The 27,091-nt window shown below is 38.0% G+C and overlaps 1 protein-coding gene across 8 annotated transcripts in view; it reads right to left on the reverse strand.

Annotated features, from left to right (window-relative positions):
- sash1a (SAM and SH3 domain containing 1a) overlaps nucleotides 1-27,091 on the reverse strand; it is a 266,297-nt gene that overhangs the window by 15,837 nt on the left and 223,369 nt on the right. For all 8 annotated transcript variants that reach the window (XM_082147833.1, XM_082147832.1, XM_082147839.1 and 5 more), the window contains 7 exons: nucleotides 23,623-23,751; nucleotides 11,521-11,571; nucleotides 11,144-11,193; nucleotides 5,908-5,945; nucleotides 5,533-5,619; nucleotides 5,003-5,115; nucleotides 3,574-3,675 (listed from right to left, as the gene is read on the reverse strand). In XM_082147833.1, the coding sequence (XP_082003959.1) occupies nucleotides 3,574-3,675; nucleotides 5,003-5,115; nucleotides 5,533-5,619; nucleotides 5,908-5,945; nucleotides 11,144-11,193; nucleotides 11,521-11,571; nucleotides 23,623-23,751 (570 nt within the window). The remainder of the gene's footprint in view (nucleotides 1-3,573; nucleotides 3,676-5,002; nucleotides 5,116-5,532; nucleotides 5,620-5,907; nucleotides 5,946-11,143; nucleotides 11,194-11,520; nucleotides 11,572-23,622; nucleotides 23,752-27,091) is intronic.

Raw genomic sequence — 27,091 nt, forward strand, 5'->3', positions numbered from 1 at the left:
TCAGATAGGGACTAAACTGTTGAGATGATTTATGACTCCCTCCCTCAGCCTAAAAAAATATAACAAGAAAAACAACATTAAAAAAATAAAACATCTGACAGTTATTAACACAGTAGGGGCATAATTTATGATACTGAAACCTCTCATCCACAAAGACAAAGCCTCTTTAATCCTTTTTACCCAAGTCCCAGACTAGCAAATTGCAAACTCAAAATATATTTTGTTCTCTGCAAAAGTACACCACATTATGGGATGACATGGTATTATTCTGACTAACAGGATATAATCGGTGATAACCACACACTGTTTTTAAATAACCAGGAGAGATTGAGCTGTTTTGACCAAAATTAATGATAGGCAAATATATCTGGTCATCCTAACAATCCACACAGTGCTCAACTGAGATGTTGAGGTTGAAAGGGATCTTTTACTGGAAGCCTAAAGCTCACCCACATAAACAAAATCTCACTGGTTTACCATTGGCATTGAATAATCTTTCCTAATTATTCAAGGCCACAATGGCCACCAGCCAAAAGGAAGAGTCGTCGATCGCGATGGACACGAAACAGAGGATTTGGACAAACGACAACACGAATCAAAGAGCTCAAAGTGTATTCCGTGATGCAAAACTACAATGTCACCAGCAAGTTTACTAAACCTTATTTTAAACAAGAGCAAAGGACAAAAGAAAGGAGAAAGAAATGTGTCCAGTGTTCCTACCAGCAGTAGTTTCCTCCAGGACAGATGTTAGCAACACCATCTCACACCAAGATGAATACAAACTGTAAACAGTTTTTTTGAAGAAAACTCTGCAATATCTGGAGGCAGGGGCAAAAGGCGTGAGCTTGGGCGTCCGGAAACACAGCGAGGTCTTCCATATGACCCCTGAACATCCTGAATGGTCTTCAGAGGAGAGAAGGAATGTGGGCCAGAGAGAAGAAAGGCTGGCCTGGTTGCAGTCCATTCATATAGAGATACAGTACATCTTCTGTGATAGTGGATGCTGGCACTGATCCCACATCAGCTTACTCTGGCGGAGCAGTGATGGGTCACTATATTGAGTGCAGTTGACACTGATCTCATGACAGGGGAACCCTGCAGACACACAGTGAGCTCTGGGTGTTCTGATTAGTGTTAAACTGAGCTCAGATCAGCGGGATGCCCAGAGAGAGTTGTGCCCATCGGTTTAACCGTTAGCACACTAGTGCTGACCTATTTCCATTTATAAATAGGAGATCATCCACCCAGAGGCCAAGATTCCTACAGAGATCCACTTTCCCATTCAGACGCTGCGATTCAATTTGCACATGCTTATGTGTGCCAATGACAGACAGGAGGAAATGTGTGTGTGTGTGTGCGCGCTTCAGAAACAGCCTTGGGGGTTCAGAGATACAGGGTCTTTTTATGAATAAGACTTTCTTACCTCATTTCCTTTCCTTTTGCAATCACGAGTTAAACGGTACAATGGGAGAATCTCAAGAATAAATGTCATCATATTTCACCCCAATAAAGTAATAATAAATTACTTTTGCATATTTCATATTATACTTTTATGTATATTACAGGGTTCCTAAACATTTTCCATTTCAAAATTCCAGACTTTTCCAGACTCAAATTACTTAAAAAAAAATTATTAAAAAAAAGTGGTCAAAATTTGTCTTTCATTAGGGCAGTACATTATGTTTCAAGGCTTTAGGTCTGGTTTAACACACACTATGGCGGCCAAGAAACCACACCATGAAATGGGATGATGTTGCGATAGGTGGCTCAGTGTGCATTGTCTATGCTAAGTTTAATGGTTTCTCATGCGCACACGAAAGTCTGCATATTTTTTATTTTTGCAAACATCCTTTTAGTGGCTCTGTAATACGGTGCTAATAATATCATGAGAAGAAACCCTAAACACTTATTAAAAAGTGCACCTTGAATTCAGTCGTGTTTGACAATCACTAAACAAACAGCTGCCATGAAAACACACTTCTATGATACATTTTTTTTTCATTAAATTCTTAATTTTCTATTATAGAAAACTAAATAGGGGCATATATACTACACAGACAGACATACTAAGATTTATCTATAATTTGAAAGAGTTTAATGTGCATTAAAATACTGTCAAAACAAAAAAATCTAAGTATTGTTTTGGTGTTTATTGATTTTGCCGTTAAATATATCCTGGACATTTCTTGACACACAGATGCACAGAAAGCGCGGCAGCAGGGACGGGCAGTGACTTCTCTGAGCGGACACAAGGATTTGCTGGGCGAGCGAGTCATTCTGTAGCTGTAAGCGCTGAGCGAAGCAGTGCTGTGGTTTGTTAACATCAAAAAGCATTGCAAAAACAGCTTAGCTGTTGACCATTAGAACAGGAGGTATGTGTTTACTTTCAGAGGCTGGAAGCTGCTCAAAGTTTCCATGATAACTATGTGTGTATTAGTGTACTGGAAGCTTATTTCTCAAAAAGGGAAAACTAAATCCACCAAACCTTTCAAGGTTTTAACCAAGAACATATTCATGCAGAGCTTGGGACGGCCCTGTGCGCAGGCACGCACATACACCATATACAAAGCAGTAACTGGAACCAAAATAGTGTGACATATCAAACTGATTGCAGTGGTTTGTTGGTTTCAAATCAGAAGAAAAAGCCAGGAGGCAAAAAACAAAAACAAAAAAACAAACATATTACCCTTCAGTTAAGACGCACATTATGACCTCTTTGAATAAGGGATGTTTAGTGTGCCAGCTCCCCATGCCAAGTAGAAATGACATCATTACTAGGGGACTTACAGTGAGCTTCCAGTGCCAGATGCTCATTACAACTGAGCCATTACAACATCAGCGGCTCCTCATGAACACACGACATATCAGCTTTTCAGATAATTCTTTAGTTGATTCAATGGTTTATAATTTCTGATTAAAGATGCACTCAGTAAATTTCCTACATTTAAAAACCGTTACCTCCACAGAAATTAATAGTATTGTAAAAAAATTATGTACATGAGACTATGAGAACTCTAGTCATATCAGCTTTTTAACATTTTTTAAGTTTTATTTTACTTAAGAGTTGGTCATCATGTTAGGATCACATGACCAGCCTAATAATACTCATGGCTGATTGCAGGTAAAACATTTTGACAGAAAAATCAAATTTTTTGTGTGATACAACATTCACATCCCTAAGTATGGATATAAATTCATAAATACTACCATATTTGCCTGATCAGATCAGTATACATTCTGAGTGCACCTTTAATGCATGATGACTACAAAGCATCCTAAGCTTTGTACATCCTAATGTTTCCAACAAATGAGAGTGTGTGTTCAGTGTGGTTATAGCAGAAATGGGGATGAACTGGGTTGACGTACAGACTGCCACTGCATGAGTTTATAAACCACAATGTCACTAGTCTGAAGAGATTTAACTCCACACACACCAATATATAGTCAGTACAGTGAGAGACATTACTAACACTTACTGATGGGGGAAAATAAACTTTGATGTGACTGAATGAGGTAATGTTATAAACACACCCACTCAGGTCTACAGTCTGGGTGGTTGGGTATAGTACTTACATTGCAGGCGGAGGAGAGGTTAACAGTGGGACTGGATCCATCAGTCCACTCTGCTGTGTCTGTACTGCTGCTCAACTGTCTGTTCCTTTCATATTCCTTTAACTATGGAGAACAAGAGGTCAAAGAGAGCCGCCCCCTCGCCCTCAAACTCACACACCCTATCTGTTACAGAAATACAGTCTGAGAATACCCCACACAAGTACACACACACACAAAACACAGGCACATATGAAGGCGTCATGTCCATTTTTTTTTTTAAATGTATTAATCATTAGTATTTATTTAAACAAATCAAAAGTTTGGGGTCAGCGAGATTTTTTTTTTTTTTAGAAGAAATGTATAATTTCGTACGACCCCTAACTTTTGAAAGGCTGTGTATTTATAGGCATACATACATAAATACAATAAAATGCAATACATTTTTTTTTTCTATATATAATTAAAATTAATTCTTTCGGTTAAAACAAGCATCATTAAATCCCACCCTTAAGTCACCCCAATTTTAATTTTTTTTCTCACTGTAACAATGTCAAAGCTTCTATTTTTCATACAACGAAAATGCATTATGATCATTGGCTGATCCCAGGTCCATTTTCATGCGACACAAACACTGCACCACTAGACTTTCATATCTTAAACTCATTAAAAAATAAATAGGTGCATGATGCCCAAGGACACACAGAAATAAACTATAAAAAGACAGGACACAGAACAAGTAAAGAAACATTAATAAAAAAAATTATGATAATAAAATAAAATAAGACAAATTTGCATTCAAACAAACACACACAGACAAAGGACAGACACATATTCCCGCATGCTTACAGCATGTATGATGTCAACTATCCACAAAGGCTCAGCATTGATTCAAACTTTAGATCCAATCATTACAATTCATAACAGAGATAAATCATCTACCAGCCCAAAGGAAGAAAATGTGAAGCAGAAGAGAATTTAAAGATTATAGAAAACACAGTTGGTTAAAGGAATCAATGTCAGCCTTGTGGAGAGAAGAAAGCCAGATTCTACAATAATCTATTAGGTTCATTATCAGATAATAATTAATCATTATCATGTTCTCAAAACACAATAACAGAAAGAAAAAGAGACCTACAAATCAACCAAACACATCTGAACAAATGAGAAAGAACAGACGAGATCTATCCAACCAACCCCAGCTAAACCAACTTCAGAAATTAGACACCAAAGACCCTCCTTCATCTCAACATGAGTTGCACTAAGGAATCTACTGAAGCCATAAATTCCAGTGTCAGTGCGCATGTGTTTAAATGCATGTGAGTGTATGTAAGAGTGTGTGTTTTAGAGGAAGGAGCAGGGCGGAATCAGTCCGGGTGAGTAAAGTTAGTACACATGAATGTAAGCAAGGGAAGCTCATTTGCATTATTGTTGGGGGTTAATGGGGCTTTACCCGTGCCAGCGCCTCCTCTACTGTGATCATCTTCTCTTTCACCATCATCATCAGCTGGATCCGTTCCTCATCGCTCATAGTGATCTCACTGGCCACATAGCCAATGTCCTCACCTGCAGGGAGGTCAAAGGTGAGTAACAAGAACAAGGGACAGTCCCTCCAGGGCAAGTCAGTTCATTCAACAACCATCATATTGATCATCATCTGTTTGTCAAGATCAAGTTTCAATAACATTTCAAATCACCAATAATATCAGATAACCGTGCCACCATAAATTCATAAGTTAATTTTTCATAGGCAAATTCTAGTTCTCATTCTAGAGTAAACAAATACTAACAAAAACCAAACAGACTTTTTAAGTGATAGAGGGAACTACAGCTGCCATATTTAGCATTATTTCTTCTTCCATTTATATTTCTGAGTGGGCTGTCTCCTCTCCTTTACAGGGCCTCTGAACAATAAAAACAATTGAGTAAAATAGTTATGAAGGAAGGGAATATGAGAAAATAGAGTGAGTTTGTTTTTATTACCTTTTGACGCTTGCCTTGTGACCCCTTTCTGCGACTTTCGGAAGTTCTGCCAGAAGGATTTGTTTTTCTTCTTGTTGTCCCATTTTCCTGTATAAGAAAATAGGAGAAAGCCATCAGGACCATCAAACTCATGACTATTTGTACAACTCTGAAACACCTAAATATAATGCTTTACAAAAATACATTTACTCCACATCTTTTATCTAGCATCTATGTGTCTGCCCATCTACAAGACAGAATGTCTTTTAGCGTAACCTATGTAACCCCTGTCACCAGAACATTCCAGTTTGGAATAATCCAAAATTAATTCTAATTGAATTTCCCCAAAACCACCAAAGGTTCATCATAATAACAGTTGAATAGTGAGAAACAAACCTGATCCATCCTCAGAGCTGGATTTGTGCAGAGGAATTCTGATGAAAAATACATAATAAATACAAGAATTAAGACATGTTCAATAAAACACTTCAACATCTCATTACTACACATGACTTATATCAGATATGCCCTTATCTACTGGATTTGTAGAGTGATTAATACAGCCAGAAGAGGGCAGTGTGGAGCTGTTCCCAGAGCACATGTCAGGCTCCTGAGGCTCACAGGGCACAGATGAGACGCTCCTCAGATGCAGCCAAACGAGACGAGGAAGACAGAAAGTGAGAGGGAGAAAAAGGGAACGAGAGCCACCACAGGACAGACACTGCCTGTTTATATTTCCACTTCGCTCCTCTGGGGCACGGTGCCCTTGGAAAATAACAAAATAACATAAATCTAACACAAACAGACCAGCACTCCTTTATGGAGTCAATGGATAAACGTAATTTCGAGTTTATATTGTGACAATTGTGACTTTATATCTGACAATTATGAAAAAAGAAATCAGAATTGCGAGATATAAACTCGTTATTCTGTCTTTCTTCCTCTGTTCCTTTATATCCAGCAATTCTGACTTCTTTCCCTCAGAAATGTGATGTAAGCTCACGATTGCGGGAAAAAGACAGAATTGTGAGATAAAAATTGTATGTGTTTAAATGTTATCCATGTTAAATGTTATAGGTTTGAATATTAGAGACAGTGCTGGGTAGATTACTTTTTTTAAAGGAAAATTTGAAAGACAAAATTAGGAGAATTAGGATGAATCATTGAATTATGGATAATTTACTGCCATTTTGTGAAAATCAAGTAATCATGTAATAAATAAAAAAGTAACTGTAGTTCGATTACTTCATGTGATGGCAATATATCTTTACTGTCCCTTTTTATTAATTTTGCTAAAGAGAATATAAAACTTTTGATACATTTTGTGTCCTTGCTGAATAAAAGTATAAAAGTCCTTTTTCATAAATATATAAATACATAAAAAACCCAAACTTTTTATTGATAATATATTTCTTAGCATGTTTGTAGAAAAAAAGTAGGAAAATTATAGCCTAACAAAATAATTTTCATATAGAACAACAGGACATACCATCCTGATTTTGGAAAATATCCAGTGTTTACATTCCCATTAGCCATGTGACAGACTGTCAACAGAACCCGAAACACAGAGGCAGAAGAAAAAGAAAAAAATCTCAAAAGTGTTTGTTCTGCAGACGAGAACATGAACGCAAGTATGCAAGTGTACGCGTTGTGGTTTTCTCATCCGAGTGGATTCTTGCTCATCCTTGGGTTAAGAAAACAATCTCAACCTAGTCTGCACTAAAGTAAACAGTGAAAGTCATAGAAGCATGTGCACCTCTGCGCTCCAGTCTGGTTTTCTCCACAGGAAGACAGTGTTTTTGCCAGTCGCTTGTGCTTAAATCATCACGGGTGCACGCGTGTCTGCGTTTCATCTGTTCTCCATGTGTCCCAAATACATCAATGACATCCTCACTGCTAAAGCTATCAGTATCTACACGCACTCAAGAGAGTCAGACAATACATGTTATTACAAAGGCTGTGAAAATAGATTTCGGCATATTTCAGGACGTCCATTGCACTCTGACCAAATGAATACGTCAGCAGTGATCTTTTACCCAAGTGACACAGGGCATGATGGAGGCCTCCCTGAATTATCATATCATTATGCTGCCATGGAAGCACAAACTTTCCCTGTTTAACCTCTCATTCACCCCGCACGGAATCCAAGGGGAGTCTCCTGCTTATATGCTAACTGCATCCCATGCTAAAAGGCCCTATTGAAGAGCAGCTCAGTAAATTAGGCTCCATTCAGGATTTCTGCTATTGACAGTTGTATGTGTGCTAGTACTGTGTGACCAGAATACAATAAAAGCGTGTTACAGTCCGTCAGTTAGGTTCTTTCTTTTCACAAGAGTGCCTTGTGTCTTTACTAGTGTGTGTCTAGCAGAATATAAGCCCTCCGAGCTGCATTCCTTCACTGCGAGTAACTGTCATGTTCACTAACTCTGAAACAGAGTAATCCCTGGCTTGCTGAGATTGTTATTCAGAGAATGTGATGAAAGAACATTTCACGCAGAAATATTTGCACTCTACTCTCTCAATTTTAATATGCGGCATGTCTGGGATTGACAACCATATTTACTACCAGTATTGACTCAAAAATTAACAGGTTTGGACTGAATAACGTCTGTATGAAAAGTTAAAGGGATAGTTCACTTTGAAATAAATTTTTGGTATGTTTTAGCTTACCTCAAGGGCATCCAAGATGTAGGTGTCTTTTTTTCCGCAGTAGTTTCAATTTTGATATTTTTAGGTCAAACCGTTCTTGTCTGTCAGTCATATAATGCAGGTCTATGGTCACTGTCTCAAAGAGCATGCACAGAGTCCAAATTAAACAATTCCCCATCGGTCAATTGACCATCGACCTGCATTATATGACTGACAGACAAGAACGGTTTGACCTAAAAATATCAAAATTGAAACTACTGCGGAAAAAAAGACACCTACATCTTGGATGCCCTTGAGGTAAGCTAAAACATACCAAAAATTAATTTCAAAGTGAACTATCCCTTTAACCAAAGTCAATAACTACGCCTGAGGATTGTATTCTGCTGGTGTGAATGTGGCCATCTTTTCTCAAGTGTTTGCATGATCGGAAATGATCAGAAAATGGCCTTCCAGAGTGTGAGATCAGTCATATCATCACTATTAAATTAAGAGGAACATCATGTTGTTCTCATCAGTAATGTATCACTACAGTGATGCATGTTCACTGCTCTTTCAAAGCTAGGAGTGGGCTAACTTCCTTTTTCCTCTCGTTAAACTGCTGATGAAGGAGGAACACTTCTATCCCAGGGTGCACCTGGTGTCCTGCGATTGGTTGGTTTGCTTCCTTACACCTGGCGTTGGAGTTCAACGCACGTATACGATCAAGCACAAAAACGCATACAAAGATCGCAAAGGAAACGTCCAGGAAATGACCTTCACTAGAGGTCATGGTAAATGGGGCTTGAGGGATTTCCTTAAAGCCACACACACACACACTATTCTGTTATGTTCAATAATTCAGTAAAAATAAATTAAAATCTACTTACAGCTATTACGAATCCTTAATTTAAACAGATGTACACTAACGTTCAAATGTTTAGGGTTGGCAACACTTCTGCTCACCAAGGCTGCATTTATTTGATTAAAAAATACAGTAAAAACAGTAATATTACGTAATTTTACAAATAACAGTTTTCTATTTAAATATATTTTTAATTTATAATTAATTTATTCAAGTGACGACGAAGCTGAATTTTCGACTTCAGTTTTGTGTCACATGATCCTTCAGAAATCATTTTAATATGCTGATTTGGTGCTCAAGAAAGATTTCTGATCTATTTTGAATAGATCTGTGCTGAACAGAAGTTGTGCTGCCTAATAATTTCATAGTAACGGTGATCTTTTTTTCAGGACTCTTTGAAGAATAGACGGTTCAAAAGAACAGCATTTATTTTAAAGAGAAATCTTTTGAACATTACAAATGGCATTACTGTCACTGTTCATAAACTTAATGCATCCTTGCTGAATAAAAGTATTAATTTCTTTTTTCTTTTTTTTTTAAGTCTTACTGAACTTTTGTACGGTAGTGTGTATTAGGAGGAAGACTAAACTAACACATACACATGTCTCTCACTGTCATCAGGTTCTTTCTGGAGGCCAAGGCTTCTTCCTTCTAATCATACAGACAGGAAATCGGGGGAATCTGGCAACGACTCTTTTGTTGGGAATGGCATTGCGCTGATATCACAGACAACTCTTCTGAAGAGTAGGATAAAATCATACTGAGATTATTATGACAAATATTATGATAATGATTTGAACTGCGACATGACAAACATCTAACATGTTACTTCTGCTTAGACACAAAGACTCAAAGAATAAATAGGCATAAAAGCTCTCACAGAATACTATATACCTCTATAAACGGAAATAGAGGATCTTTTCTTCTGAAAAATATTTTCTTTCATTTCAAATTATATTTTAAAAATGAAAATTGCATGGATGAATTGTTCACAATAAGATCTCTAATATGCATTTAGAAAATAGGTAGGAGGAATTTTTATTTCATGCCTTTAAATGAATAGTTCTTTAACTCATAGTTCAAAAACTATGACTTTCTTTCTTCCGTGGAACATAACAAAAGTTGTTTTGAGAAAAGTATCAAGTGTTTTTTTTTTTTTTTTTTATACAATAAGTCAATGGGCTCCAGTGTTGTTTGGTTCCCAATGTACTTCAAAATATATGTTGTGTTCCACATAAGAAAGAAATCATACAGGTTTGGAACGACATGTGGGTGAGAAAATTATGACAATAAAAATTTTTGGTTGATCCAAGTTCAGACCATTCAAACAGGTCAAAATGTTAATTATTTTTGCACAGAGTTAAGTCATATTATGCAACTATAAAAGTGAACTTTTGCTTTTGTCAATCAAAGTTAGTGTCACAACATCACAAAGCAAGAGTACCAGTCAAACCCAGCAACATGTGTGTAGGACCACAGAGACGTATAATTGATGAAAGATGTGTCAGCTCCATATGGTTTACATTCATCTAAGCATACTACTACACTCCAGAGAGTGTGGATGACGGAGGTAGAATTAAATCTTTCCCATGGCACGTGGACTGCTCATCCCCAAAGAAACAGACCATCAACAGGAAAGATTCATGGAGACACAACCCTGTTTGTGCACTGACATCATTCATTTAAAACCAATTCATTTTCACAAAAACACTACCACTTTAAACTTTCCGAGAGTCGCTATACGACTAATATCACAGAGTCTCACTTCACTTAAGTCTGAATTTCTGTCTGTCTTCCTCTCTCTATAATCAGCGAGTTTCATCTTAAACATCTAAGAACAATAGACGGAAGGAAGGAAGCCTGGAAGCACCAAGATGTGAAGAAGTAAAACAGAGGAATTCACACCCATTCAAACACACACACTTACACTCAGGGGTAAATGGGGGTGGAGAGCAGACCTGACGTGTGTGTGATCATATATCCAAGAGGTCAGCAGTCATATACGTATTAAAAACTACCATGGGCCTGATTCATTAGTTTCGTTCACATTTGTAAAATAATAATAATAATAATAATAATTCTACAACCAGCAACTAAACATAACTGAGTGCACCGAGTAGCAGCTAGTTGAAATTTTCTTACTTTCTCTCAGCCTCTGGAGTAGACACCTCACTGCTGAATCCAAACGACTCCTGTGGATAAAGACAATACTACGATTAATTACTGACACACACACACACACACACACACACACACACACACACACACACACACACACACACACACACACACACACACACACACACACACACACACACACACACACACACACACACACACACACACACACTAATCACTGATGATAAACAAATCAGAGTCATTTGAGCATGCAGTCAGCTGATTTATCACTGAGGGGTCGTGAATGAAAGTGTGTTGTGTTGTAACAGTGCGTTATAGTGATGGCTGCAGGTGTGTGAAGGTCTGAAAGCAGATATGCACTGCATTGTGGGTCGACTGACCTGGATGTCTGAACTAAGCTCTGAAGAGTTGATGCTGGTGTCTTCTTTTTCCTGGAAAACACACCAAAAAAGGAGGGGGTTAGGAACAAGGAACACAAACTGCCAATAATAAAGGGCCACACGGCCATATGCCAGGAGCTTGCTTGTCATAAAGAAAGACACACCCTCTGCCTCCTGCACACACACACACACACACACACACACACACACACACACACACACACACACACACACACACACACACACACACACACACACACACACACACACACACACACACACACACACACACACCCTGAGGTGCACCGAACCCGCCAGTCCTGTGCAGCTGCACAACTCAACATGTGGACTGAGCCAAACCTACTGGAAATACAGCATTCAATGAACCCTGTTACAAACCAACAAGCCTCAATCAACACCTTACCATTATACAAAAATAATCAGAGGACTGCAAAGCACTTATATGCATCTTATCTTTTCATTAAGATCTCTTTTGGTCACATTTGTTCTGTACGTTTGATCTAGGTTTAAGTGTTTTTCCCCCTTTATACACGCCAAAATAAATAAATACATTCTTGTTAAAAAATTTACATTGTTGTGAAAGATGTGTAATTACTGTAGATAAATACATTTGACCTAGGATAATAAATTAATAAACATAAATAATCTCAGTCACTGATATTTTTAACACTGATATTTTTAACACTGACTTTAACGTGATATATAATTTGAACATTTTGGTTGAGATATTTTTTGACCACTTATGTTCTCTAAACCAGGTCTGATATTAAGTTAGTTCTCTTTTATAAAATAAAATTAATTAATGAATTAATAAAAAAAAAAAAAAAAACTTTTAACAGTTATTAAATTATGTAATTAGATAAATACACAGGATCTTAGATAAAAAAAGAAAAAAGTATGCCGTCAACTGTGTTAAGTTCAAATAAATATTTTTAGAGGGGTAACAAGCCTGTAAATCAAGAAAAACGTGCACTTCACATGCAACCTCATTGTGTAGGAATCTTGCCACCCCAGGATGTTTGCTTGCTTTTTTACTGGCCACAGTCTTTGAAGCTACAGGCCTGGTAAGTGCCCTGGCACAATGGCATAATTGAGCAAAGGTTAAGCTCATCTTTTTTTTCTTTTTTTAACAACCCTGAATTATTGTATAGCTTATAAGCCACACTATAACTATCAGTGCAGGCTGATGTGAACTAAGGGAAAATCTATTGTGTTTCCAGTATAATACTCTTTACACTGCTTACTCATGCACAATGCTCACTTCTCAAATCCAAGACTTCTGCTCATGCCCTGACCTGTGAAAGTGTGTGCATCAGCAGTAAAAAAAAAATTAAAAAAAAAAAAATTTTCCTAACAGCTCCAGGGTTTCTGTGTTGTGCTCAATTTGGAGATTCCTCGTTTAGTCAATACTAAACTTGACTTTTAGTATATCAGGATCATATCATAAAATAAAAATTAGCATGGGAGAATCAGATAAGTTTGCTGAATATAGTTTAAAAGCATTATGGTAGTTTGGATGGAAGAGGCCCTCTAACACAACCACCTGGATCTGATCACAAATGGCCTAAGGCTTAGTCTGTGTTTGTGGATGATGGACAGCACTTAGGAAAATTTGTGTCCAGACTCTCAGTTATCACAGTAGTAATCTTCAAGCCTCTTTTCCTGCAAGTGAAGCACTTTCTTCAGCGAGAAGCACTGTTTTAGGCCAGGAAGGCTGTTTGTGTGTGTTTTGTCTCTATGCCACTCCATCCGTCTGCTTTAGCGCTCAGTGGTGTGTTGGTAAAGTCCGGAAGTTTCTAAGTAGTAAATCAGACTTTGTGCTGTAAAAGTGGATACATCCAGAAAAAAAGAAGAATTCACTCACTCAAACACACAGTGGTCAAGTTGAAGTTATTCCTATATAAACACACACACACACACACACACACACACACACACACACACACACACACACACACACACACACACACACACACACACACACACACACACACACACACACACACACACACACACACACACGTCTGTGTTCTGTATCATCAGCAGCATGGCATCACCAACTGCCCCATACCCACTGGGCACATGCTTACATTGGCACACACTGAATCATGTGTACACACTGCTGCTGCCCGTGTCATCCAAAACACATATCCACACAACACGACACACAAAGAGATGCTCTGTGTCTGTGTGCACTCACTGACACAGTACTAAAACACAGCCTTCACAACAGCACGCATAATAGCACAGTTCTACACTAGACAGACACTGTACCTCTTGACATAGTTTAGTTCAATGTGTGTCAATGTTTATACCACTATATATGGTATACATCTAAGTGTAGAGCTAAAAGACAATCACTTAACGACTGGCTATATAAAGTATGTTGTGAGGCACAGCAGCTGGTGGTTGATAAGTGACTGTGTGTGTCTGTGATTGTCTAGGCATGACTGGATTTGACCTTATGCACACTGAAGATGAATTTGATTTAATAGGGAGCACACTGTCACTACTGTACACACTCATATACAGATTAACAGAGTGCACGCTCACACAAACACATGTAGTTATGAGATTTTGAAGCATAATAATGCAACCACTGCCTAAACCAAAAAATTATTTGACAGTAAAAAAGGTTTGCTGTTCTTGTTTGCAGGGCTGCACACTTTGTCCAAAAAGTTCGCGATTATACATCCATAAAACTATACAATAATAATAATTTTTTAAATAATTTTGTTATTATTATTTAAAAATTATATTTATAAATTATTATTATTATACTATAAAAAATTTACTAAATTAGAAATATACTACTGAAATAGTAGGCGGAGGTGTTGCAACCATTTATAAAGATATTCTAAATGTTACTCAGAAAACGGGTTATACGTTTATTTCATTTGAAGTACTTGTACTAAATGTTACGCTCTTAGATGTTAGAAAAACATCCCTATTATCTCTAGCCTTGGCTACCGTATATAGACCGCCAGGGCCTTACGCTGATTTCCTAAAAGAGTTTGCAGATTTTCTCTCAGACCTATTAGTCAATGTCGATAAAGCATTAATTGTTGGAGATTTTAACATACACGTAGATAATCCAAATGATGCGTTAGGAGCTGCGTTTACAGATTTATTAAATTCATTTGGGGTCAAGCAAAACGTCACCGGACCAACACATCGTCTTAATCATACACTCGATTTAATTATATCACATGGAACCGAGCCAACCGATATAGTTATCATTCCACAAAGTGATGATGTCACTGACCACTACATGGTAACTTGCATATTAGTTACTGCTGTAATATGTCATGCGGCGTCGCGTTATCAACCAGGCAGAACAATCCTCCCATCCACCATAGATAATTTCTCAAATTGCTTATCTAATCTGTCTCAGCTGCTGCCTGAACCCAAACAAACAGATGAACTAGAAGAACTAACTAGCACTATGAGCACCATTCTCTCTAGAACATTGGATGTGGTTGCACCTATTAAATTAAAAAAGGTCAGAGAGAAAAATAAAGCACCATGGTATAACAATACTACGCATGTTTTAAAGAGAGAAACCCGTATTTTAGAGCGTAAATGGAAACAAACTAATTTAGAGGTCTTTAGAATCGCGTGGAAAGACAGTATGTCACGTTATAAAAAGGCCCTAAAAGCGGCCAGGGCTGAGCACCTCTGCAAACTAATAGAAAACAACCAAAACAATCCAAGGTTTTTATTTAACACCGTGGCTAGACTAACAAATAAACAGACGTCACCCGAACAAAATATCCCGTTACAGTTCAGTAGTAATGATTTCATGAACTTCTTCACTGAGAAAATAGAAAGCATCAGAACCACAATTGTAAACGTTCAATCTTCAATCGCGCCTTATAATTATCACCCCGCAAGAACAATTACAGTGCTTTACAACTATAGAACAAAAAGAGTTAAATAAACTTATCACTTCATCTAAAACAACAACATGTTTATAAGATCCTATACCAACTAAACTACTGAAAGAAGTGTTACCTGTAGTGGAAGAGCCTCTCCTCAATATTATTAACTCGTCTTTATCTTTAGGTCATGTTCCAAGAACATTTAAACTGGCAGTTATAAAACCTCTCATTAAGAAACCACAATTAGATCATAATAATCTAGCAAATTATAGACCCATTTCAAATCTTCCATTTATGTCTAAAATATTAGAAAAAGTGGTGTCTGCTCAACTGGGCTCTTTCTTGCAACAAAATGATATCTATGAAAAGTTTCAGTCTGGATTCAGACCGCATCATAGCACTGAAACTGCGCTCGTTAAAATCACAAATGATTTACTTTTAGCTTCTGATCAAGGCTGTATCTCAATTTTACTTGATCTTAGTGCTGCGTTCGATACTATAGATCATAAATTACTCTTAGATCGACTACAAAATTATACTGGTGTTCAAGGACAAGCACTAAGCTCGTTCAAATGATACCTATCTGACCGCTACCATTTTGTCTATTTAAATGGAGAAAAATCGATCATAACTCCAGTAAACTATGGAGTGCAGCAGGGATCTGTGTTAGGCCCTCTGTTATTTTCCATATATATGATGCCACTTGGAAATATTATAAGGAAACATGGAATTAGTTTCCACTGTTATGCTGATGACACTCAAATATATATTTCATCACGGCCGGATGAAAACGCTAAATTTTCCAAATTGACAGAGTGTGTTAAAGATATAAAAGATTGGATGACGCGTAATTTTCTTTTATTAAATCCAGACAAGACAGAGGTAATACTTATCGGTTCAAAAAAACGCCCACAAAACCTCGCACAATACAACTTTAACATCATAGGATGTCCTGTTACTTTATCCTCTACAGTAAAAGACCTGGGGTGTTATACTCGATTGCAACCTGTCTTTTGAAAATCATATTTCATATGTTACAAAAACAGCCTTTTTCCACCTTAGAAACATTGCTAAGCTACGTAATATGCTATCAGTTTCTGATGCAGAAAAGTTAGTTCATGCATTCATGACCTCGAGACTGGATTACTGTAATGCCTTATTAGCTGGTTGTCCTGCATCCTCAATAAACAAGCTACAGTTAGTCCAAAATGCCGCCGCTAGAGTTCTTACGAGATCAAGAAAATATGATCATATAACACCGATTTTATCATCACTGCATTGGTTACCTATAAAGTTCCGTATTAATTACAAGGTATTGCTACTGACTTATAAAGCCCTAAACGGCTTAGCTCCAGTCTATTTAACGGATCTTCTATCGCCCTATAATCCATCGCGCTCTTTAAGATAACTAAATTCAAGGCTTTTGGTCATACCTAGGATATCCAGAACCACCAAAGGAGGGAGAGCATTTTCACATTTGGCTCCAAAACTCTGGAATAGTCTTCCTGATACTGTTCGTTGCTCAGACTCGCTCTCCCAGTTTAAAACTAGATTAAAGTCGCATCTCTTCAGCCAGGCATTCATATAATCCTACAGATCAAACTACAATCCGGCCTCTAGCTCATAAATGCCAGAGGAGAACTGGCCCCCGACTGAGCCTGGGTTCTCCCAAGGTTTTTTTTCTCCATTAGGTCACCTGATGGAGTTTTAGGACACCATTAGGTCACTTGATGGAGTTTTTCGGTTCCTTGCCACTGTTGCCTTTGGCTTGCTCAGTTGGGGATATTTAATCTAATTTTATCAATCAATAAATTCCTCTTGAAACAAACTTTGTTGTATTATTTTAATTTAATACTGTGAAGCTGCTTTGATACAATCTGTATTGTGAAAAGCGCTATACAAATAAACTTGACTTGACTACTGTGAGATTTCACCAAAAAAAAAAAAGTATTTCAGAAAAACAATAGAAAAGAATTATAACTATTGAGCATGGAACAGCATTTGCTGCAGTCTGATCAGAGACACTGAAAATACCAGATAATGAACTGCTCAAGAGTACAAAAAAAAAAAAAATTATATCGTGCTTCATTCTAAAACATGCAGCACTTAAAAAAAAAAGGGTAGCGCAATAAGGTAGATTAATAAGGTAGATTAATAAGGTAGTTGCTAGGTATTAATACATAGGCATGTATGCAGGTCGATCACTAGGTTTTGGAACAGCTATTTGTCAGAGAACGAGATATAGACAGACAGAGATGTGGCAGGCTGGCTGGCACAGAAGCATTGGGGGGATATAAACAAACCAAAGGAGGCTAATGAGGTGTTTTACACACATTAATACAGAGTCTCTGTGTGCAGGGCAGGACACACACAGTCAGGCTGGCCTGTGTGGTCAGCTCATGGGGAAAGCCTTGGCTCTTATTGCCCAATCAGGTTTGAGTAGCAGGTAGAGAAAGTTTCCTTGTAGAACCAGACCAACCATTCCTACTGCTGTAACACAAACACAACACACACATATAACTCACAGTGTGTGAAGCTTTGTGGGGACAATATTCCATCATTCCAGCTATGTGGTTTCTACCTGGAAATACCAGTCAGGCGGAGGAAAGAAAACACTTTTCAAACAGGTTAGTGTAGTCTGTGTCGAGAAAGAATTGGGCAACAGAGAGCTCCATATCTTTGCACATAACCTGGCGTTCGGTGTGCGTGTACGTGGGTTCCCCCTTAAACAAAGGTTCACTTCCATAACATGACCTACTTTCAGACCAACAGGATTTAAATCAAATTGCCAAAACATGCCTTTGAGTAAGCCACAGCAAGTCTGAGCCTGAGAAAGAGAGGGGGATAGAAAAGCTAAAAATCATTAAAACAAAGGGTGTGTGTCAGAGTCTTGATTGAAATGAGTCATAAGAGCAATTATGAAATTAGCTTGTTGAAGTAGAACTCCCCCAAACCTTATCAACCTCAAGCTACTTGCGTGTGACGTGTTGTGCAGTAACCTGCAGTAGCAACGCTTCGAAGTTAAGTTTTTAGTAGCATGACAGCAGCTCGGCTGTTTGAGTTTTGATCGATGAGATATGCAATATTTTGAAATATTATTTAAAATAACTGTTTTCTATTTTAATATATTTTAAAATGTTATTTATTCCTGTCATGGCAAAGCTGAATTTTGAGCAGCCATTACTTCAAGTCTTCAGTGTCACATGATCCTTCAGAAATCATTCTAATATTCTGATTTCTTAATATCAATGTTGCAAACAGTTGCGCTGCTTAATATTTTTGTGAAAACCATGATACATTTGTAGGATTCTTTTATGAATGGAAAGTTGAAAATAACAGCATTTATGTAAAAGTCTTTACTTTCACGTTTGATCAATTTATTGTGTCTTTGCTGAATAAAAAGTACTGATCTCAAACGTTTTGAATAGTGTGTATGCAAATTATATAAATAATAATATTTGTGAATAAAATATATGAATACATTAATTATAAATACATTTTACAAAACCTGATAGCTTCAGTATAATTAGGACATTTTTGTTCTTAGCTGGTAGTGTAACTTAACTGTTGCATGACTTACTCTTATTACTCATATTAATGGTTAATATTGTCTAAAGTTTATATCTACCAAGAGAAACATTCAGCCCGATGTTTTCTGTTTTTATTCCTTCACAACTGATGCTCAAGCTAAGACCCAATAAAACACACTGCTTTCCACAGCACAGTTGTGTGGCTAATAGAGACTCTGTCTGGCAAGTGTCTCTGTAGGAATGGCTAAAAAGAAACATGGCGAAATTGCAGCATGGTTACTTTGTTCTATGTAAAATGGGGGTTTATCCATTCAACACATTCAGTAGAGGATGTTTTCTTAACTCATTGTTATCAGGGTAGCTCTTATAAAAGCAGAGAGAGATAGAGGAAGAGTGCTGAGCAAATGTGGAAGCCCAAAACGACCCAGTCAGCTCTGTTGAGATATCTGAGGAAACGAAACCGATATCAAACCTCAAATTGAACTTGGGAATGTCTAGGGCATTTGAGAACGCCCCAGACTAAACCAGAGAAAAGAAACAGAGAAGAGAAAGTAACCGACAGCTTCAAATAGCATATGGACTTCACCTCTATCAGAGAGGAAGAGGATGGCAGTGAAGGGGAAACCATGGGCCTCATTTGATGGCGTTCAGGATAATAGTCCTTCACTGTGGATTCTTGCATGTGCTTAGAGATTCATTCTGTCTAAGTATGAATAGGCCACAACATTCATGCCTCACTCACAATAGCCTTCAGTGTTGCCTCTGGTTAAAACCGGTGACCTTTCCCCTCTCTTGGGTTGAGGGGAGAAAGCGAGGGCCCATCGCCAACTTGGCCTCTAATACAGGGTTACATGCCTTTGGAGGAGAGGTTAGTTGGGTGACAGTGTTTATGGAAATTAGTGAGAGGATATGAGGAAGATAAACAACCAGAAAGAACAGAGAAGAGACTGAAAGACAGGCAGTAATAGCATTTTTTTACTTTTTGAAGCCTCAAAAATGTCAAAGGTCACGTAAACGTCATGTCTCTCAAGGCAAAGCTGAAATATCAAGCCATTAATATGGACTTTAAACTACCAAACAGAAAGAGGATAATCACCTGTTACTGCCCCGGTACTGGACAGCAGCCACACTGATTGAAACACAATGAGTCTACATTTTTCTTTCACAACTTCTATTTTTTCCCAATCGATTTAGCCCAGACATAGTGTCATGGTAGGCTAGGAGCTGTGTACATATGAAAAGAAATTGTTCCAAATTCCAATAAATAAATAAATGAATAACAGCACATATATCAGGACATGATATTGAGTAGATAACAGAGTTTCCAAAATCATCCGCATTACTAAACAAAACAGTTCAACTTGTGTTGAGCCCCAAAACAAACATGTTTTCCTCGCACATGGAATGCAAAACACCTCCCAGAAAATTCCCACGAATATTCATATCATCCCTCTTCCCATTAACCGAATCTCCCACCAGCCAGCAGCTACTCCTCCAATGTCCCCATTTCCTTTCCACGATACTGTCGAGATTGAATGGCACAAGACCAACAACACTAAATACATAAAGCAATGACCTACTTGGCCCACTTGACACTTCCTTCGGCCTCATTAGCCTCGGATTAAAGCCTCCTTTGACAGACAACACCCTCTGCTCGGGATTTATCGCAACGTCCTTTGATATATCATTCAAAGTCAGAATGTGGAGACCTATTTTTGAACTCAATTCATAGTGAGATCAGATTCCCACCGCATGAACTTTATCTTGAGCCTTTGTTGGCGGCTATCTTAAGTTTGAGCTAATTAAAGGGGCAGAGATATTAATGTAAATATAAACTTAAAAAGCAGCAATTTAATAATAGAAGAATCATATTCATAAACCCCACACTAAAAGAACACTAGCACTGAAGAGGAATGAATCATGATTACTAAATAAACACAGCCGAACCCCACAATGCTGATTTAGGTGGGACAGTAGAGCTAGGTTTTGTTCTGTGCTCAGCCATGTATTAACCAGCTTTAGCTTAAGTAAGATTTACACAGGGCAGGGTGTGGAGCCGGATACTGGATTAGACAAGATGGATAAAACCATCGAAAGGTTCACCTAAAAATGATAATTCTGTCATTGTTCAAAAATAATTTCAAACTCATTTGTAGATATTTTTTCAGTGGAACAAAAGTATACATACTTGGACTTTTACTTTACCCTGGTAATCCAGAGTTCTCGCGAGAGCACAAGTTGAATTTGCTCAGCGAGTTACTCTGGTGTCGAGTAACAATGCTCATTAAATATGCCCCTCGATCTGAGCTGCACCAATCACATCGGGTTATCTGATATAGGCGGGCCAGAGGTGAGCTAAACAGATGACGACAGCGCTGTGACGTTGAAGTCATTAATAAACATTGCAAGATGCCTATGGATGAACACCAGTTATTTAAAATGGCTTTGGCCGCTACAATGAACGAGTTAGACTTGGCTTTTTATCTAAAACAGGAACAGAAGACGCCGCTCGAATCGTTCCTTTGCAAGAAGGACGTTTTTGCTGTTTTGCCGACCAGATACGGTAAGAGTATAATCTAACAGTTAGCTCTGCTGGTAGCTAAGCGTATGGGGTTTATTGTTGTGATTGGTCGTAGTGTTATCCAATTGCGTGCAGTGAGATTTTCAAATGCATGCTTGGTGCCGCCCCTCGAGCTGGACGATTTTCATTAGTCGACGCCAGACCATTAATCTTTTAGATTTAGGTCTGGATTTCCAGGCTACTTTTACTTAGCTTTTTCCATATAACAATGAGAAGGGGGAAAAAAAGACAAAAGAAAAAAAATGCTGTCACGATTCCTCGATTAAATTCGAGAACTCGATTTTGAAAAATCCTTGATTGCAATTTGTCAGTGTTGATTAAACGGCAAAATACCGGAAGTGGCACACTGCACAGAGAAGTAAATCGTGAACAGCTTTCAAAGGCTGTGCGATATATTAAAACCACTAAAAAAATCATAATATAGCATAGTGCTATTGTGAAATCACAAAGGCTTCAGTTTAATAAATATATGCGCTGCGGGTTTCAGGGTGCAGGTTACGTGTTTCTCAGAGCTGCCCTGTTCAGAGTACATGCTGTTCCACACGACCTCAGTCTCTGCATGTGCGGTTTTGTTTGGGTTTCCAATAACATGCAGTGTTGCGCTGTTATCATTTAAATGCGTGGAGCGTGTCTCAGCAGCTCGGCTAACAAACTCCATCTCTGCATATGCTGCGAGTTTGGGTTTCTTATAGCGTTCATCAGGGTACGCAACGTGTTCATCGCGATTTCAAAAATATTATTTTAATTAAGAATATGTTGTTTTGAGATGTTTTGCAGTAAGGGAATGCTAATTCCATATAAGTAACAGGTGATTCTGGACACAGTGCGCAGTGGAACTCATTCATTGAGAATTGAGAGAGAATCCATCAAAATAATTCAACACAATAGCGTACCTAATGTTCTCTAAACCTTGAGAATGACTGGTTCCTGTCTGAGGCCAGTACCACAGCTGAGCATGACTTTCAGTTGTTTTCTTTATTTTTCTCAAAATCCCCTCATTGGACAGTGCCAACCCCAGCTGCATGTCATAATGAGTCCACTGGTTTCTTAGCAACCCTGGGTGGCCCACTACCCTACATCCCTGAGAACAGAGACGCTTTGAGATGCAGACGAGAAATGCAGGGCACTGACAGAACCGCAGACAATCCAAACACGTATGGAGAGAGGGCAGGGGGTGAACACATTTGTCTTCATTTTGTAATGGTTTAAGACAAGCGTTTCCTTCTATTAGCTCATAGGTTTACAATAGCCATTCTGCAGCACCAAGTGATGAAAGAAATAACTGAATTTTGTTATTAGCTGTGCTTGTGGTTCATTGTCCCTGGAAAATAAATGGAACGGAAACTATTGTTCTAGTTTATGACTAAAACAACTGTGGATGCAATAACATGCATGTCATACAGAGGTAATACCTTTAGCATTTAATATTCTTATTTATTAAGGCCAGACTCAAGTGTATAATATATATATAAAAAAGTATGGGCCAGATCAATTGAACTTTAAGAATTAAAATTAAAAGCCACTTGGAAAGCATAAACATACCTTCTGCAGAAAATGTTTCAGTACATTACAATTGTCAAGGGCACACACTTTAGTTTTGTTTATGTTGCTCTGGTCAGTATGGTAGTCAGTTGATCATGTGACTCCAATGGCGGCCCTCATGAGGTTACCGCTCAATGTCAACAAGGGCTACTGATAGGACTGGAGTTGTCATCTCATGTGAGATTACATTATTTCAAACATTTAAGTATTATTCATTTCTTTAAGGGTAAAACATTTTTAAATGAGGAAATAAAAAGTACTGAGGGCACAACTTTAATACTCGCAAACTCCACTTTTCAAACTCCGAAAACGTGTTTAACTGTGCTGATGACTGCCAGATTAACTCATCTGGCTTCAAATGCTGAGTGAGTAAACACGCCAAGATGAATTAAATCCATGGTGAAAGCATGTAAACAATTCTTACGAATTATTTAGTGACACCGAGATTTAATGGAATTGTTGGTCATTCTAAAAACCAAACACATCCACAGCTGTAGAGATGCGGGTGTACAACTAAGACTGAAAAAACCTTTTAGGCTGAACATACCATGTCTAGCTCTTGAGAGACTTGCCGCTTGCGTAGTTCCTCCATCCGATCGCTGACGTCACTGAAGTATGTGTTGTAGTACTCCGAGTACTCCTGTGCCAGGTCATCTATATTACCCAGAGAGCCATCCTGCACAAACAGAGATATAAGTGAGACAAACTTTGATGGCTTTTCATAAAAAAATAAAATAAAATAAAAAACATTTAAAAAGACAATTTTAAAAATCACATGCTTTGAAATAAATTCCATCTCTCATTATTAAGCCTCCCTTCCCTCACAGCCTCAAAAACACAAACAAACACGAGAGGAGCTATAGGAGAGCTTCATTAAAAACCTGTCACTGGAACGTGATTTTAATTACGATCGCAAAAACGGCGCCAGCCATCAAGGACTTAACATACTCAGAACACATTGCACACATCTGCTGCGACAAGTCGCAAACCGTCACACACAAGCTGAACTAAACATCTAGCCCTCACATTCCATTATTTTCACTCCACATACAATACTCTGGGCTGAGACCATTGGATTTTTGCAGAGCTTTGTGAATTTGTGGGGTTACAATTTCCAAGCTATTGGTTTACAGTGAAGCTGTCAGTTTGTTGTGATGGGTTTCCTGTGCCAAGTATAGCCCAATCTCATAAAGCATTCAGTAATGGTACACATTGTATGCAATCATTTTCACCGAAAAAAAACTTAATTTATAATCTGTATTTATTTTTTTTATATACCAATTATTTAAAGTAATATTAAATAAAATAACATTTGTTTTTTTACAACAAAGTTTTGTTTTTATTTTTGTAAAGAAAATAAGACAACCCTCTACAATGAGAGAAAATCACTCGCATATGACCAAATTTCACGAGAGGCGACTAAAAAATTGATTTAATTAGCCAATGGCTAGTAAATTGTACAATTATAGTGGCCTGTAATTGAGTTAGAGGCAAAAAATAAGTATAGCGCAGAAGCCGCACATGTAAGTTCATTGCCTGCTGAGCTTTATGCACCCTGTAAACTTTCTCTCACACACACAGTGAGAGAAAGAGAAGCCCGCTGACTGAACTTGAGCTGCCCCGATCAGACCAGTGCTGCATCGTCATAAAAGTTGATCATTTGCATGCGTTTTTAAAGGATTTGTTCACCTCAAAATGAAAATTTCCTGATAATTTACTCACCCCAATGCCATCCAAGATGTTCATGTCTTTCTTTCTTCAGTGGAAAATAAATTAAGTATTTTGAGGAAAACATTTCAGGATTTTTCTCCACACAATGGACTTCAATGGCAACCAGAATGTTGAAGTTCAAATCAATGCCGTTTCAAAGGGCTCTGCACGATCCCAGTCGAGAAATAAGGGTCTTGTCTAGGGAAACGATTGGTCATTTAAAAAAAAAAAAAAAAAAAAAAAAAAAAAATTGTTTATACTTTTTAACCACAATTGTTCGTCTTGTGCTGGTGCGACGCGCCACGTTTTATGTCATCATGTTGCAAAAGTCACAAAAAAAGAAAAGAAAAGAATAATAATAAATTAAAACAAAGATGTAGGACGATTTTGAAGTTGAAAGAGAAAATGAGATGGAATTTTTCGCCCTTCCCTACCTTTTTGAACCGGAGTACACAGACAAATAACTTAGAAAGATGACGTGACGCGTGACCTTTCCAACGTGATGACGCAATGCGCGGCGCGTCGCAGACCAGCACAAGATGAACAATTGTGGTTAAAAAGTATATACATTTGAAATTTTGTTTTGAAAATGACCGATCGTTTCGCTAGATAAGACCCCATTCCTGAGCTGGGATCATGCAGAGCCCTTTGAAGCACTTCAGAGCCCTTTGAAACTGCATTTGATTTGACCTTCAACATTCTGGTTGCTATTGAAGTCCATTGTGTGTAGAAAAATCCTGAAATGTTTTCCTCAAAATACTTCATTTCTTTTCCACTGAAAAAAGAAAGACATGGACATCTTGGATAGCACTGGGGTGAGTAAATTATCAGGAAATTTTCATTTTGAGGTGAACTAATCCTTTAAGCACGCTGTTAGAATTTTTGAGTGTGAAAACTGAACATCTGAAGCACATTTATACTAATCTCTTCCAGGTCTTGCACTTGCACAGACAATTCCACACAAAATTGTCAAAATGTCCGTCTTGGCGAGTATCCTAGAAAACATGTAGGCCTACACTGCAGTATCAGTAATCAAACAACAGATTCGCTGCAATAATTGACTGAATAACTTTTGTAACTTCAACAAGGACTCATCTCCATTTAATTTAAACAGTGAAGACTATGCAGTGTTATTTTACATTTGATTAGGGTACTTTATTCAATTTCTGCATCTAATCTGGAAAGCCTGGAAAGCACTGCTTATTCAATTAGCATCTTTGTTCTATTGTGTTTATTTGTGTTTGAAATTTATATTTTATATTTATATTCTATATGTAGATTTTTTTTCATTTTCATTGTTCTTGCATTCCATGTAAGAAGTCTGGTGAGAAAAATAAAATAAAAAATACTAGCCAAGGGCGACTCGAGCTTCAGTTTGACCGTAGAGGGTTTTAAGATTTAAGAAAAAAAATAGCGCACAAGCCCTCTCTTACTGACCAGCCCTTACAACCTTCTCTGACATTTGTAGTAGGGATGCACCGATTGGGAAATTCTGGGCCGATACCGATACCGATGTTTAACATAACAACTTGGCCGATGGCCGATGCCGATGCCGATGTTTTTTCTTTTTGTTATTTATTCCTTCTTTTGTGCCACGGAAACATACAAGTCTTTCGGCTCTTGATCACACTATCCTAGAATGAGCACAAATTCAATCAGACCAATTTATGAAACAAAAAAAACCTTTAATGTCACTTTCTGGTTGACAGTTATAACCTTATTTATAAGTTCTTTTTCAGTTGTTATGAAGAGCAATATGAGAGAGAAATTTGGTAATCATTGTCTGACCCAACGAAAAAAACATTATAATATTCATTTTATTTTTCGTGTTCGCATTTATGAGGGAAAAAACACGGGTGAATGTTCATACCAAAATATTTAATTTTAAGCGCGCACGCGCTCTTCTGCGAGAGAGAGAGAGAGAGAGAGAGAGAGAGAGAGAGCCCCGACCGCGCGCGCGCTCTCACTCACTATTCAGAGCGGTCAAGCTTCCCCGTACTTTTTGACAAGAGTCCTTGACAGGGAGGCCAGAGTTTCTTTGCAGCTCAAGTCGGCGGCGGTGTGTACGGCGGTGTCTATCTGTTGACGGCGCTGAGGGAAAAGCTCCCGCCACTGGAAGAAGCAGTCGCCGCCCATTTGTGTCCTCCTGCGCACCCTTCAAAGCCGTGCAGAACGTCTTCAGCACTCGCGGATCGTGCATACTCCGCCGCTTCTTCTGCTACACACCATGGTCGTTCTTTTCTCGAGAAAAGGAGTTTTCTCATAGAAAATAAATAAATAAATGCGTCATTGTACCCAGCACTTCT

The sequence above is a fragment of the Leuciscus leuciscus genome, assembly GCF_965113295.1.
Source record: "Leuciscus leuciscus genome assembly, chromosome: 19".
NCBI lineage: Eukaryota > Metazoa > Chordata > Actinopteri > Cypriniformes > Leuciscidae > Leuciscus > Leuciscus leuciscus.